The 15,264-nt window shown below is 46.3% G+C and overlaps 1 protein-coding gene across 3 annotated transcripts in view; it reads right to left on the minus strand.

Moving 5' to 3' along the window:
* Positions 1 to 814: 814 nt before the first annotated feature.
* PAPOLA (poly(A) polymerase alpha) overlaps positions 815 to 15,264 on the minus strand; it is a 277,966-nt gene continuing 263,516 nt past the window's right edge. For all 3 annotated transcript variants that reach the window (XM_030215241.1, XM_030215240.1, XM_030215239.1), the window contains one exon: positions 815 to 2,314. In XM_030215241.1, the coding sequence (XP_030071101.1) occupies positions 2,219 to 2,314 (96 nt within the window). In that variant the 3' untranslated portion in view covers positions 815 to 2,218. The remainder of the gene's footprint in view (positions 2,315 to 15,264) is intronic.

A 15,264-nucleotide genomic window follows, 5' to 3' on the forward strand; every position in this document is an offset into this window, starting at 1 on the left:
TGACAAGGCAGAATTGGTGTGTAGAGCCTGAGCTCTTTCACCATAACTTGGGGAACACGGGTCAATTTTAGCAGACAATAGAAAAGGTGCCGGTACTCAGTACCCCCTCAAAAAAGGATATATATATATATATATATATATATATATATATATATATATATATATCACACATACATACACAAAGCATGCTTCATAAAATGCAAGAGACAGCTGCTGAAAAACCACAAGACATGGGATTGTGCTGTTTTTTATTGTGTTTTCAATGGAGAAATACATCATCTGTTTACAAAATAGCTCTTGAAAAATACAAGGAGTACAGATACTATAAAACAAAGCAAACTCCAGTCATTGAGACACTACATACATCATGCGAAAGCAACAGTCTGATCTCCCGGTTATGAAAACTATATTTAAAAAGTCACTACACAGAGAAGTCCAAGTTTTTGGTTTGGCTAAACTTGGGTGCAGTAATATGTAACCTTGAATTAAGAAACTGAAAATGTTTTTTCCTGATGCGCAAACAAATGGAAAGGCTAATCTGTGCCTGGCAATGTTGCCCTAAACTCCATAGCTACACAAAATACAGGCCTTGTACACTTCAACTGTTAGTGTAATCTTCCTTTTCTTGAGTGGAAGGGCAGAAAAGGACATAAGGGAGTATTTGCAGGAGCGATGGAAAAAATATATTGCAAACTAAAACAAAGGAAAATAAAAAAAAAGCAATTGCTGCAAAGACTAATACAAAATATAAAAAGAAGGAAAATAAACATGTAAAAATAAGGGGAAAAGCACAAATTTACAGTTTTTTTGTTTGTTTTTTTTAATGACAAATGCACACACACAAGGATAAACAGGGTAGAAACATGAAGGATCTTTAAAACATGCTTCAGCTGTAGGAGATATTTGATATTATTCTCAGCATCTTCATGTTTCCTTTACTTTGATTTGAGACACTTATCTGGATGAGAGTTCCTGCTCTTATTTCTAGGTGGACAATGCAACAAAAACATGAGGAAATAAGCATATGAGCAGCAAGCATTAAGCCAGGACTGTTTAAAAAGTTGTGTGGTTCAACACAAACTATTTTCTTACAAACCATGAAAAACATAGAAATTAGTTTAAAACAGGTTTCTTTGGGTGAGGGTGGAGGACTAAAGGAGGCAAAGGAAGGAGAGCAATTTCCTCTTCTTAAAATCCTACAGAGCAGTCACTGGAACACAGAGGACCATAATGGAGCGTACAAAATTATCTTATATTTAGTGATTAATGGCTATCAAGGCAAGATGCATCTCACAGGCACAATTTATACACCCTAACGCTTTACTGCAGTGTATCTAAATTTGTGGGGTTGGGGATTTCAATGAAAAGGTTTTTTGGGGGGAGGGGAGGTGTTTCTACCTCAACATATCTGGAAAAAAAGTTAAGCCCATAATATTTAAAAATTAGGGAGGTAAGATGGGCTACATGCAAGAGAGGCAGCTTTACTGGTTTAAGTTGTTTGCTATGTGAACTCCAATGGAGTATGCACCTTAAAATAATTTCAGAAATAAAAATAAAAAGAAAGTCATCTCTTAATGTCACGTCAAAACAAATACTTGTCAATTACTCTCTCAAAAGGGAAACAGCCCCCAATATCTCTCAATAGCCCAATGCTATATTTTTATCAAGTTAAATATACCATACTTGACTTCAATATACACTGCAGAGCAGTGCAGTCCAATTCGCATGTAACTACCATTGGAGAATCTGTTCAGGAAAACTAAAAAAAAAAAACATACAGAATTCTGAAGATCTAAAATTAGTTATACTCCAGTTTTAAAAAAATTCACATAAAAGTGCATCATCTGTTGAAAGAACCTTTACGGTAAGCTGTATTGCCAACTTTCAGAACAAGTTATATTAAGAATCACCAACTGAATTAGAAGAAGGTTGAATATGGATACAAATACAGTTTTCATTTTTTTTAAAGGCAGTAATCCCTCAAAATATTCTGAATGTAACTGTTGCTAGCACATTAATAGTACTCCTGCTTCACATACTAACCTGGACTTCCAATAAAATGGTGATTACAGTCCAAGTATGGGAGGTTCACAAACTGGGCCTAAATCCATTTTCAGTCATGTTTGAGCCTCATACCCTTTGTCTTTCTCCATAGAGTAGCAGTCAAAGACAACAGGTTGAGTTGGCTGATATTGTTTATGGACCCCTGAGGTTGCTTTTACCGGTTCAATCTCAGCTTAATTGAATTCTTGATAACAGGAATAGGATTTGCAGGGAGAGTAGGAATATCTGAAAGGTCTGTACTGGAGGTTCTCTGGAAGAAAAGGAAAAAAAAAGAGAAGAGAAATTGTTAATATAATAAATTACCAAAGTGATTCTCACAGGCATATTAAGATTTAACAAAACAAAAAAAAAAGTTATTGAACAATGATTTATAGTATCAGTTCAATGAAGGCCAGCCTGGGCCTGAGAAAACATTTATTTAGATTTTATGTTTAAGGAGAAAACTGTTGGTAGGAAGGAATCAGGACCTTTGTTGAAAACACAAACAAGATATGTAAAGTCTGAAATTGAGGACATGGAGATATACATTTTTTGTTCCTAAGGAGCACACTCAATGCCTAATACTATTACCTTGTTTCCATACAACTGAACCAAAGTCAGTGATTAATAATTGCTGTGTACTTCTGAGGGAATACAGTAAATCTCAGTCTTGCTGAGTACCTCCACTTGGTGGTCTCATTTTATGACACCTAGACCAAAACTCAGAAAGGCAATCACTACTTTGGACAAGCTGCACATTGCCTGGGATAAAAAGGTATGGGTCAATTTCAGTACTACAGCTAATGATGATAGTAATGATAACGTATGCCCTTCAGGTGAAGAAGGTAACAGCCCTGGTGCAGTTGTAAGCCATGCTGAGCATGTTAATGGACCTGCTGCAACACCAGAGACCACAGTAGCTAATGAAAAAAAATGAGTACTAGATAGTTAAGTAAACCCTTGGAGACAAGAACCTACTGCTGATTTAATGCCATAAACACACAAGGCTTTATGAAGAGTACAGCAGAAACCGAAAGAGAACAGAATACTAACAGATAAGTTGCAAAAAGCAACTGATAAAAATTTACACTAATTGGGAAAAATCAAAAAGTAACTAAGTGGCAATACCAAAAACTAAGGGTTAATGAAGAAAGAGAAAAAGTAGATTTAAAAGGAGCACCAGAAGAGAGGTGTCAGAACATTTGATTAAGGGTGTAATAAAGGAATGTAAGACTGCTGTAAAACAAGTCATGAAAAATAGTAAAAAGGAAACAGAGTAAAAAGGAAAAAGATGAGTGTCTGAGCTCTTGTCCTATATAGAATACCGTGATAGACTTTTGTTGTTATACTGTAGCCTATATTATGTAGACTACAATCATCAAAATTGTGCTCTGCTTGACAGTTTAATTATAAAAAGTGATAAAGTGAAAAATAATAAAGAAAAACAAAAAGAATATTTAATCAAGACAAATAGGATTGAATTTTGGAATGACAGGATGGAAGGTTTCTTTGGCCAATGAAGAGAAGATTGTCCAGATCTGCTTAGCTCTATTAAATATATATGATTCATGAGCTCTTTGAGGCCTTTTTTCCTTCCACCTATAAAATAATTTTTCAGGACATTTTCATATGGTGGATTTTTGTTTATTGGTTAGTCTAGCAAACTCATATTTCCACACCCAAATTCTGTTTTGATTTAGTGGATTCTTTATAGAGATAGCCGCATATACTGGTGTCCAAAAGAGAGCAAGACTACCTAAGTTAAACCTGACAACTCAAGTAAGATGTATAAGAAAGATTAACAAGACTATAATCTAAATAAGGACCATCAAAGAAGACACAGTAACAAATGACAACGAAGTCCAAAGTGTCCCAACTAGTCTGTTCAGTATAAAGCATAGATTTATCCTCTTGGTATATGTGCATATAAAATGCCTAAATGCAACCCAAGGAGGTGTGGAGAGTAAGGGTAATGCATTTGATATACCACCTTTCTGTGGTACAACCAAAGCAGTTGTACATATTATATACAGGTAAAACCTGAATAGATTTATAATGAAGCTTCTTACAACTTGGGGAATAAAGGATGAGACAGTCTCTAGATATAGGAAAAGCATTTCATAAAAGCAGTTCTATCAGGTTTTGCAAGTAGCAAGGTAAAGCGAATGCTACATACCTGTAGAAGGTATTCTCCGAGGACAGCAGGCTGATTGTTCTCACTGATGGGTGACGTCCACGGCAGCCCCTCCAATCGGAATCTTCACTAGCAAAGTCCTTTGCTAGCCCTCGCGCGCCCGCGCACACCGCGCATGCGCGGCCGTCTTCCCGCCCGAAACCGGCTCGAGCTGGCCAGTCCAGTATGTAGCAAGACAATACTTTTAAGGGAAGACACAACTCCAAAGGGGAGGCGGGCGGGTTTGTGAGAACAATCAGCCTGCTGTCCTCGGAGAATACCTTCTACAGGTATGTAGCATTCGCTTTCTCCGAGGACAAGCAGGCTGCTTGTTCTCACTGATGGGGTATCCCTAGCCCCCAGGCTCACTCAAAACAACAACCATGGTCAATTGGGCCTCGCAACGGCGAGGACATAACAGAAATTGACCTAAAAAAATTTACCAACTAACTGAGAGTGTAGCCTGGAACAGAACAAACAGGGCCCTCGGGGGGTGGAGTTGGATCCTAAAGCCCAAACAGGTTCTGAAGAACTGACTGCCCGAACCGACTGTCGCGTCGGGTATCCTGCTGCAGGCAGTAATGGGATGTGAATGTGTGGACAGAAGCCCACGTCGCAGCTTTGCAAATTTCTTCAATGGAGGCTGACTTCAAGTGGGCTACCGACGCAGCCATGGCTCTAACATTATGAGCCGTGACATGACCCTCAAGAGCCAGCCCCGCCTGGGCGTAAGTGAAGGAAATGCAATCTGCTAGCCAATTGGATATGGTGCGTTTCCCTACAGCCACTCCCCTCCTATTGGGATCAAAAGAAACAAACAATTGGGCGGACTGTCTGTGGGGCTGTGTCCGCTCCAGGTAGAAGGCCAATGCTCTCTTGCAGTCCAATGTGTGCAGCTGACGTTCAGCAGGGCAGGAATGAGGACGGGGAAAGAATGTTGGCAAGACAATAGACTGGTTCAGATGGAACTCCGACACGACCTTTGGCAAGAACTTAGGGTGAGTGCGGAGGACTACTCTGTTATGATGAAATTTAGTGTAAGGGGCCTGGGCTACCAGGGCCTGAAGCTCACTGACTCTACGAGCTGAAGTAACTGCCACCAAGAAAATGACCTTCCAGGTCAAGTACTTCAGATGGCAGGAATTCAGTGGCTCAAAAGGAGGTTTCATCAGCTGGGTGAGAACGACGTTGAGATCCCATGACACTGTAGGAGGCTTGACAGGGGGCTTTGACAAAAGCAAACCTCTCATGAAGCGAACAACTAAAGGCTGTCCTGAGATCGGCTTACCTTCCACATGGTAATGGTATGCACTGATTGCACTAAGATGAACCCTTACGGAGTTGGTCTTAAGACCAGACTCAGACAAGTGCAGAAGGTATTCAAGCAGGGTCTGTGTAGGACAAGAGCGAGGATCTAGGGCCTTGCTGTCACACCAGACGGCAAACCTCCTCCAATGAAAGAAGTAACTTCTCTTAGTGGAGTCTTTCCTGGAAGCAAGCAAGATACAGGAGACACCCTCTGGCAGACCCAAAGAGGCAAAATCTACGCCCTCAACATCCAGGCCGTGAGAGCCAGGGACCGGAGGTTGGGATGCAGAAGAGCCCCTTCGTCCTGCGTGATGAGGGTCGGAAAACACTCCAATCTCCACGGTTCTTCGGAGGATAACTCCAGAAGAAGAGGGAACCAGATCTGACGCGGCCAAAAAGGAGCAATCAGGATCATGGTGCCTCGGTCTTGCTTGAGTTTCAACAAAGTCTTCCCCACCAGAGGAATGGGAGGATAAGCATACAGCAGACCCTCCCCCCAGTCCAGGAGGAAGGCATCCGATGCCAGTCTGCCGTGGGCCTGAAGCCTGGAACAGAACTGAGGGACTTTGTGGTTCACTCGAGATGCGAAGAGATCCACCAAGGGGGGGCCCCACGCTTGGAAGATCTGGCGCACCACTGTGGAATTGAGCGACCACTCGTGAGGTTGCATAATCCTGCTCAGTCTGTCGGCCAGACTGTTGTTTACGCCTGCCAGATATGTGGCTTGGAGCACCATGCCGTTCCGGCGAGCCCAGGTCCACATGCTGACGGCTTCCTGACACAGGGGGCGAGATCCGGTGCCCCCCTGCTTGTTTACATAATACATGGCAACCTGGTTGTCTGTCTGAATTTGGATAATTTGGTGGGACAGCCGATCTCTGAAAGCCTTCAGAGCGTTCCAGATCGCTCGTAACTCCAGAAGATTGATCTGTAGATTGCGTTCTTGGAGGGACCAGCTTCCTTGGGTGTGAAGCCCATCGACATGAGCTCCCCATCCCAGGAGAGACGCATCCGTGGTCAGCACTTTTTGTGGCTGAGGAATTTGGAAGGGACGTCCCAGAGTCAAATTGGTCCAAATCGTCCACCAATACAGGGATTCGAGAAAACTCGTGGACAGGTGGATCACGTCCTCTAGTCCCCCAGCGGCCTGATACCACTGGGAGGCTAGGGTCCATTGAGCAGATCTCATGTGAAGGCGGGCCATGGGAGTCACATGAACTGTGGAGGCCATGTGGCCCAGCAATCTCAACATCTGCCGAGCTGTGATCTGCTGGGACGCCCGCACCCGGGAGACGAGGGACAACAAGTTGTTGGCTCTCGTCTCTGGGAGATAGGCGCGAGCCGTCCGAGAATCCAGCAGGGCTCCTATGAATTCGAGGTTCTGCACTGGAAGAAGATGGGACTTTGGGTAATTTATCACAAACCCCAGTAGCTCCAGAAGGCGAATAGTCATCTGCATGGACTGCAGGGCTCCTGCCTCGGATGTGTTCTTCACCAGCCAATCGTCGAGATATGGGAACACGTGCACTCCCAGCCTGCGAAGTGCCGCTGCTACCACAGCGAGGCACTTTGTGAACACCCTGGGCGCAGAGGCGAGCCCAAAGGGTAGCACACAGTACTGGAAGTGGCGGGTGCCCAACTGAAATCGCAGATACTGTCTGTGAGCTGGCAGTATCGGGATGTGTGTATAGGCATCCTTCAAGTCCAGAGAGCATAGCCAATCGTTTTGCTGAATCATGGGGAGAAGGGTGCCCAGGGAAAGCATCCTGAACTTTTCTTTTACGAGATATTTGTTCAGGGCCCTTAGGTCTAGGATGGGACGCATCCCCCCTGTTTTCTTTTCCACAAGGAAGTACCTGGAATAGAATCCCAGCCCTTCTTGCCCGGATGGCACGGGCTCGACCGCATTGGCGCTGAGAAGGGCGGAGAGTTCCTCTGCAAGTACCCTCTTGTGCTGGAAGCTGTAAGACTGAGCTCCCGGTGGACAATTTGGAGGGTTTGATGCCAAATTGAGGGTGTATCCTTGCCGGACTATTTGCAGAACCCACTGATCGGAGGTTATGAGAGGCCACCTTTGGTGAAAAGCTTTCAACCTCCCTCCGACTGGCAGGTCGCCCGGCACGGACACTTGGATGTCGGCTATGCTCTGCTGGAGCCAGTCAAAAGCTCGCCCCTTGCTTTTGCTGGGGAGCCGCGGGGCCTTGCTGAGTCGCACGCTGCTGACGAGAGCGAGCGCGCTGGGGCTTAGCCTGGGCCGCAGGCTGTCGGGAAGGAGGATTGTACCTACGCCTGCCAGAAGAGTAGGGAACAGTCTTCCTTCCCCCGAAAAATCGTCTACCTGTAGAGGTAGAAGCTGAAGGCTGCCGGCGGGCGAATTTGTCGAATGCGGTGTCCCGCTGGTGGAGAGACTCTACCACCTGTTCGACTTTTTCGCCAAAAATGTTGTCCGCACGGCAAGGCGAGTCCGCAATCCGCTGCTGGATTCTATTCTCCAGGTCGGCGGCGCGCAGCCATGAGAGCCTGCGCATCACCACACCTTGAGCAGCGGCCCTGGACGCAACATCAAAAGTGTCATAAACTCCTCTGGCCAGGAATTTTCTGCACGCCTTCAGCTGCCTGACCACCTCCTGAAAAGGCTTGGCTTGCTCAGGGGGAAGAGCATCAACCAAGCCCGCCAACTGCCGCACATTGTTCCGCATGTGCATGCTCGTGTAGAGCTGGTAAGACTGGATCTTGGACACGAGCATAGAGGAATGGTAGGCCTTCCTCCCAAAGGAGTCTAAGGTTCTAGCGTCCTTGCCCGGGGGCGCCGAAGCATGTTCCCTAGAACTCTTAGCCTTCTTTAGGGCCAAATCCACAACTCCAGAGTCGTGAGGCAACTGAGTGCGCATCAGCTCTGGGTCCCCATGGATCCGGTACTGGGACTCGATCTTCTTGGGAATGTGGGGATTACTTAATGGCTTGGTCCAGTTCGCAAGCAATGTCTTTTTCAGGACATGGTGCAAGGGAACAGTGGACGCTTCCTTAGGTGGAGAAGGATAGTCCAGGAGCTCAAACATTTCAGCCCTGGGCTCGTCCTCCACAACCACCGGGAAGGGGATGGCCGTAGACATCTCCCGGACAAAGGAAGCAAAAGACAGACTCTCGGGAGGAGAAAGCTGTCTTTCAGGAGAGGGAGTGGGATCAGAAGGAAGACCCTCAGACTCCTCGTCAGAGAAATATCGAGGATCTTCCTCTTCCTCCCACGAGGCCTCACCCTCGGTGTCAGACACAAGTTCACGAACCTGTGTCTGCAACCTCGCCCTGCTCGACTCAGTGGAGCCACGTCCACGATGGGGGCGTCGAGAGGTAGACTCCCTCGCCCGCATCGGCGAAGCTCCCTCCGCCGACGTAGTCGGGGAGCCTTCCTGGGAGGTGGCCGCGGTCGGTACCGCACGCGGTACCGACGTCGGGGACCTCAACCTGGGCGATGGGCCAGCCGGCGCCACGCTCGACGGTACCGGAGGCGCAAGCACCGCCGGTACCGGAGGGGTAGGGCGCAACAGCTCTCCCAGAATCTCTGGGAGAACGGCCCGGAGGCTCTCGTTTAGAGCGGCTGTAGAGAAAGGCTGTGAGGTCGATGCAGGCGTCGACGTCAGGACCTGTTCCGGGCGTGGAGGCTGTACCGGGCTGTCCAGAGCGGAGCGCATCGACACCTCCTGAACAGAGGGTGAGCGGTCCTCTCGGTGCCGATGCCTGCTGGGTGCCGAATCCCTCGGCGACCCAGAGCTCTCGGTGCCGACATGGGGAGGAGACCGGTGTCGATGCTTCTTCGATTTCTTCCGAAGCATGTCACCGGAGCTCCCCGGCACCGACGAGGACGACGTCGAATCCATCCGTCGCTTCCTCGGGGCCGAGACTGAAGAAGGTCGATCTCGGGGGGGCTGTACCGCAGGAGCCCTCAGGGTAGGAGGAGACCCACCCGAGGGCTCACCGCCACCAGCAGGGGAATGGACAGCCCTCACCTGCACTCCACCCGATGCACCACCGTCCGACGACATCAGCAGACGAGGTCCTGGTACCACCGACGTCGATGCAGCTATCCGATGTCTCGGCGCCGATGCAGAGGCCCGATGCCTCGATGCACTCGATGCAGGGGCGGCCGAGGAAGATGGTCTGGACGCTGACGACGTCGATGCACTCGAAGATCCCGGTGCCGATGCCGACGAAGAGCCCGAGAACAACACGTTCCACTGGGCTAGTCTCGCTACCTGAGTCCGCCTTTGAAGAAGGGAACACAGACTACAGTTCTGAGGGCGGTGCTCGGCCCCCAGACACTGAAGACACGACGAGTGTCGATCAGTGAGCGAGATAACCCGGGCGCACTGGGTGCACTTCTTGAAGCCGCTGGAAGGCTTCGATGTCATGGGCGGAAAAATCACGCCGGCGAAATCAAAAGCCGAAATGGCGAAAATTGAAGCACCAAAAATTTAGAGGGAGAAAAAATCTCGACCGAGGCCGAAAAGAGGCCTACCCCGACGACGAAAGAAAACTTACCGGGGCAAAAAGCTGGAAGTACGGGGAGGATTGACACGAAACCCGGTCGAAGGGTTTCCGGAGCACTTCCCGACTAACAAAGCTTTCCCGAAGGAAAAAAACACGCTCAAACAGAATTTGGACGCGCGAGGTCGACTTTCCGGGGCTCGACACGGCGAAAACACGACCGTACCGAATGCGGACAAAAGAAGACTGGCTGGCTCGAGCCGGTTTCGGGCGGGAAGACGGCCGCGCATGCGCGGTGCGCGCGGGCGCGCGAGGGCTAGCAAAGGACTTTGCTAGTGAAGATTCCGATTGGAGGGGCTGCCGTGGACGTCACCCATCAGTGAGAACAAGCAGCCTGCTTGTCCTCGGAGAATAAACCATACAAAAGTTGATCAAGTACACAAAGTTTAAAGGTAATCAGATAATTTATTGGAAGCCAATGGAATTTAGGCAGAAGAGGTGTTGCCTTGGTATAACGAGGAACTCTACAAACAAGACAAGCAGCGGTGTTCTGCGCTGATTAAAGTTTCTTGACTAAAGAGTACTTTAAACCTGAGTAAACAGCATTACAATAGTCTGCATAGAGTTTGGCAGGTAAGATTTAATGCTAAAAATGCAGAATTATGCATTTAGGCTATAAAATCATAGGGAGAGGTACAGGGGGTGAATATACACAAAATAGGAGGGCCGAGGGTGAACTTATTTGATAAGCCAAAAGACAAGCAAAGGGAAAAGCCAGAAGGATGCTTGGGTGAATTAGAAGAGGCATGGCAAAGAAAAACGTTGTATAGGGCCTCAATCTCTGGTGAGACTTCAATTTGAGTACTGTATGCAATTCTGGAGACTATCTTCAAAAAGATATAGATCATATGGAATCAGCTACTATAATGGCCAATGGTCTTCATCAAAACTTACTGGGCCTGATTTAAAGATCTAAACATGTATAACTTGGAGAAAGGGAGGCAGGAATGGGGAGATGTGTCAAATATTTAAATATCTCCAAAACACAAGATTCTGGTATTTTCAACAGAAGAGAGCCTATAGAAAAATGGATTATAGGATAAGGGTGAAAAGGATGGTGACATAAAAGTAATCTATGATTTCTCTTTAGAGAAAGATCAACCTCACAATGGAAACAAAGATCTTATCAGAATTCAAGAAAGCATGGGACAAGCACAGATGTTTTAGATTAGGTGCTATAGACTGGGCTGTTTGGAAACGTAGACTGAATAGACCATATGGTCATTTTCTGTAATTCATTTTCTATGTTTACATGGAATACAACAGAAGCACCAGAATGGTTACTCAGCATGCAGAACGCAGAACACACAAAGCTATCAAATAGCCTCAAATAAAACAAAGCTGTATACCAGGTAGCACCAAACACTGGCTCCAGCATTTAACATACTTCTACTACAAAGATTTGGAAAATCACTAATGTCGACTGATCTGATAACCATTTTAATTAATATTTGGGTTTAAATAAAACATTACTACTTCATCCAAAACGAAACCCAAATGATGTCCAAATCCTACTGACCAATTTGAATAATTATTTACTGCAAAACATGCATATAGAATGATTTCAGACTAACATCATAGTAATACAGCATAAAGGTAATGGAAAAGGAGCATATGAAACCAGTTGATGCTGATTAAATCCATCAGAACCAGCTGTAAAAGATTCCTTAGTATAGCCTGGACTGCTAATGGAAGCATGTTTTTAGATAAACTACCATGAAATGTAAGGTGTAACCTGGACTGACCAAGTACATAAAGTTCACAAAGAAGATATGGCAAACTACACGTTACCTGAATTCTGTGGATGGACAAGCTGTCATTCCCAACATTAAGATTCAATAAGTAATACTTTATGGAGTTCCCAGTTGCCACTCTTGCTTTGTGAGGCACTGAATCCACCAAGTCTTCTTGTTAACTCAGACTATGACAGTCTTAATCCTAGAATAACCCAAAGCTAACAGACCTAGTAATTGCAAATGGAGGTTTATAACATCTGCGATTGGCACATAGCTGAATTTTGAGTAGTGAAGCGCTTCTCACATGACATTCAGCCTGAATAAAATGTGCTCAAGTGACTTCATTTAAAAAAAACCTCAACAAAATACATGTGAAACTGAAGGCTGCAACAATGGAATCTGAGGAAGGTGCATATTAATATTTAGGAGCAGAACTAGGTACAACAATCTAGTACCTAGTTCTGCTCCCAAGATGAGATATGTGATATACCACCTTTCAGTGGTACAGCCAAAGTGGTTTAGCAGATACTTTATCAGTCCCTAGTGGGCTCACAATTAAAAATGTTTGGACATGGGGCACTGGAGGATTCAATTCCCACTGCCACTCCTCCTGACTTGCCCAGGGTCAAGAGGAGATGCAATGAGAATTGAACCTGGCTCCAGTTTCTCAGCCCACTGCACTAACCATTAGGCTATTCTTCCCAGATTATCATATGAAACAACAGATACTGCAAAGTGCTTAAACAAAACAGAATAAAAAAAACACTACCAAATTGCAATTCCCACTATCCCCTACAGTTCTGAATTTTTTTACACTGCCCCCCCAAGTCTCAAATAGATGAAAAAGAAAACTCCTCCATACCAAATGGGTAATCTATAAGAACCAATGTATGTAAAAACTGTATATCCAAAGAGCTGAAGGCAGGATAGATCTTATAAAGATAGAAAAATGAAGGCAGAAAGAGACCATATAGCCTATCCAGTCTGCCCATCCATGCCATCTACTATCCCTTCCATTTCCTTAGAAATCCTATGTACCAGTGGCGTAGCCAGAAGGCAATTTTTGGGTGGGCCAACAGGTTGGATGGGTGGGCACTAGAGTTGCCAACTTTTTTGAAAAAGAAAAAAACAGCAAACCTGATGCACCCATGCTCTGTCCCTACCCCACTCCCCATGACTTCAATGAGGGTTGCAGTGCAGGTTTCAGTGGCTGCAGGCCAATTGAGAGCTAAGGGAAGTACAATAGACTGCACTATTCAGCCCCACTGAGCCATGGTCCTCCAACACATATATGGTATTGAAGCCAAACACATTCTGCATCCAGAGAACCTCCTGGCTGTCCACCAACAATGGATACAGAGCACAGCAAGGACAATTCTCCATAAAACTCATCATATAAAGAAATTTTGTTTTCTAGTGTAATCTCAATTACAGATATATTATAAATTAACTTTAAAAAAATCTATAAAACAAAAGTCACTCAGAACCTAGAGCAAATCTACCAGGCCAACACTAACTTCCAAAAACAAAGATCCTACCTATGAAAAAGAAGTGCCTTAAATATTATAGTAGGGCCCTAAAATACAAATACATTTATCAGGAAAGCTGAACAAGCCAAATTACTACAGAATGCTACATGGAAACTTCATGCTAACAGAATACCTCAGTCACACACACAAGACACAAATGCTAAATACAGAATAAGTGACCACAAACTCTAGAAATATAAATTAAACGGAAACCCTAAGAAACTAGACCTTGCATGTAGTACAACACCAGAGAAACAAGAAAGAAAGGCATTTGCTCCTGTGCAAAATATAAAGATGGCACATGCCAGGGATGGTGTTAGGGGATGCAACTAGGGCAATTGTGCTTGGTTCCTTGGCCAGAGAAAGCCTGCATGTTGGAAGCTGAAGGCGCAGCCTGGTAATGGACTTTGGGGTCCTTTCCTAGATTTCTGTCCTGGACCCCAGCCATGTTTACCATCAACTTTGGCAAGATGTACATTCCAAATCCAACATATTATATTCACAACATTGAAAATAAAATATTTTTTATACCTTTTTGTTGTCTGGTCATTTTTTCTCAAATCATATTGGTCCCAGTCTCTGGTTTCTGCTTCCCTCTGTCTTCTCTTAACTCACTTGCCAGGGTCTCCTATTTGACATTTCTTCTTTCTTCATGTCCATCATCCATCTCCCATCTCTGTTTTCCTATATTTCCTTGTTCAGTATCTCCCCTGTGTTCATATCCCCTCATCCATCATTCCTCTGTGCACCCATGCACCCCATGCCCAGCATATCCCTTCTGCGTTCCTATTCTCTCCCTTGTCTGGTATCTCTCCCCCCCCCCCCCCCCCCCGTGTCCATATACCCCCCTCTCCAGTGTCCAGCATTTTATCTCTATTCCATATCCCCGTTCCCCCCCCCCCCCCCTTGGTCAGGTATTACCCCTCTGTGCCCATGTGCCATCTCCATACAGCATCTCACATTTGTGTCCCTGTCCCCATGCTCCCACCTAATGCCCATCATCTCCCTTCTGTATCTGTATACTTCCCTATGTCCCCTTTCTCCCTCCTCCACACCAATGTGTCCCTCTCCTCTCTGATCCCACCCCCCAACCAGCTTCTCTTCCTCTCTTTCCTTCCCCTTATGCATCTGGCTCTCTCCCTTCCCTCTGCATATCATCATCTGCATATCCAGCACCTCTCCTTCAGCACCCCCCCACACGTCCAGCATCTGTCTCCCTTTCATCCAGCCCCCCCTACATGTTCAGCACCTCTTTCCCTTTCATCCAGCCCCCATACATGTCCAGCACCTCTCCCCTTCACTTCAACCCTCTACATACCCAGCACTTCTCCCCTTTCCCTCCACCCCCCCTGCATATCCAGCACCTCTCCCCTTCCTTCCACCCCCCTATATATCCAAAACCTCTCCCCTTCCTTCCAACCTCCCCTCTGCAAATCCAAAACCTCTTCCATTCCCTCTGCAAATTCCAAAACCTCTCCCCTTCCTTCCAACCTCCCCTCTGCAAATCCCAAAACCTATCCCCTTCCTTCCAACCTCCCCTCTGCAAATCCAAAACCTCTTCCCTTCCCTCCAACACCCCCTCTGCAAATTCCAAAACCTCTCCCCTTCCTTCCAATCTCCCCTCTGCAAATCCCAAAACCTCTCTCCCTTCCCTCCAACCCTCTGCCCCTGGCAAGTCCAGCACCCTGCTGTTCCCTCCCTTCCCTGCCTCCCCTTACTGGGCCAGCACGCAGCACCCCACTGACTTCCTCACCCTCTCCCACCCCTGCCGCAGCGCTTCATTTAATGTTGTCGGCGCTGCAGTTACAATTTCCCACCCCCGCAGCGGCGCTTTACACTTTACCTGACAGTAATGCTACAGATGCAGCGCTGACGTCCTGCTCCGGGGCCTTCCACGCTGATGTAACTTCCTGTTACGGAGGTGGGACGCGGA

This window comes from Microcaecilia unicolor, chromosome 9, assembly GCF_901765095.1.
Source record: "Microcaecilia unicolor chromosome 9, aMicUni1.1, whole genome shotgun sequence".
Taxonomy (NCBI): Eukaryota; Metazoa; Chordata; class Amphibia; order Gymnophiona; family Siphonopidae; genus Microcaecilia; species Microcaecilia unicolor.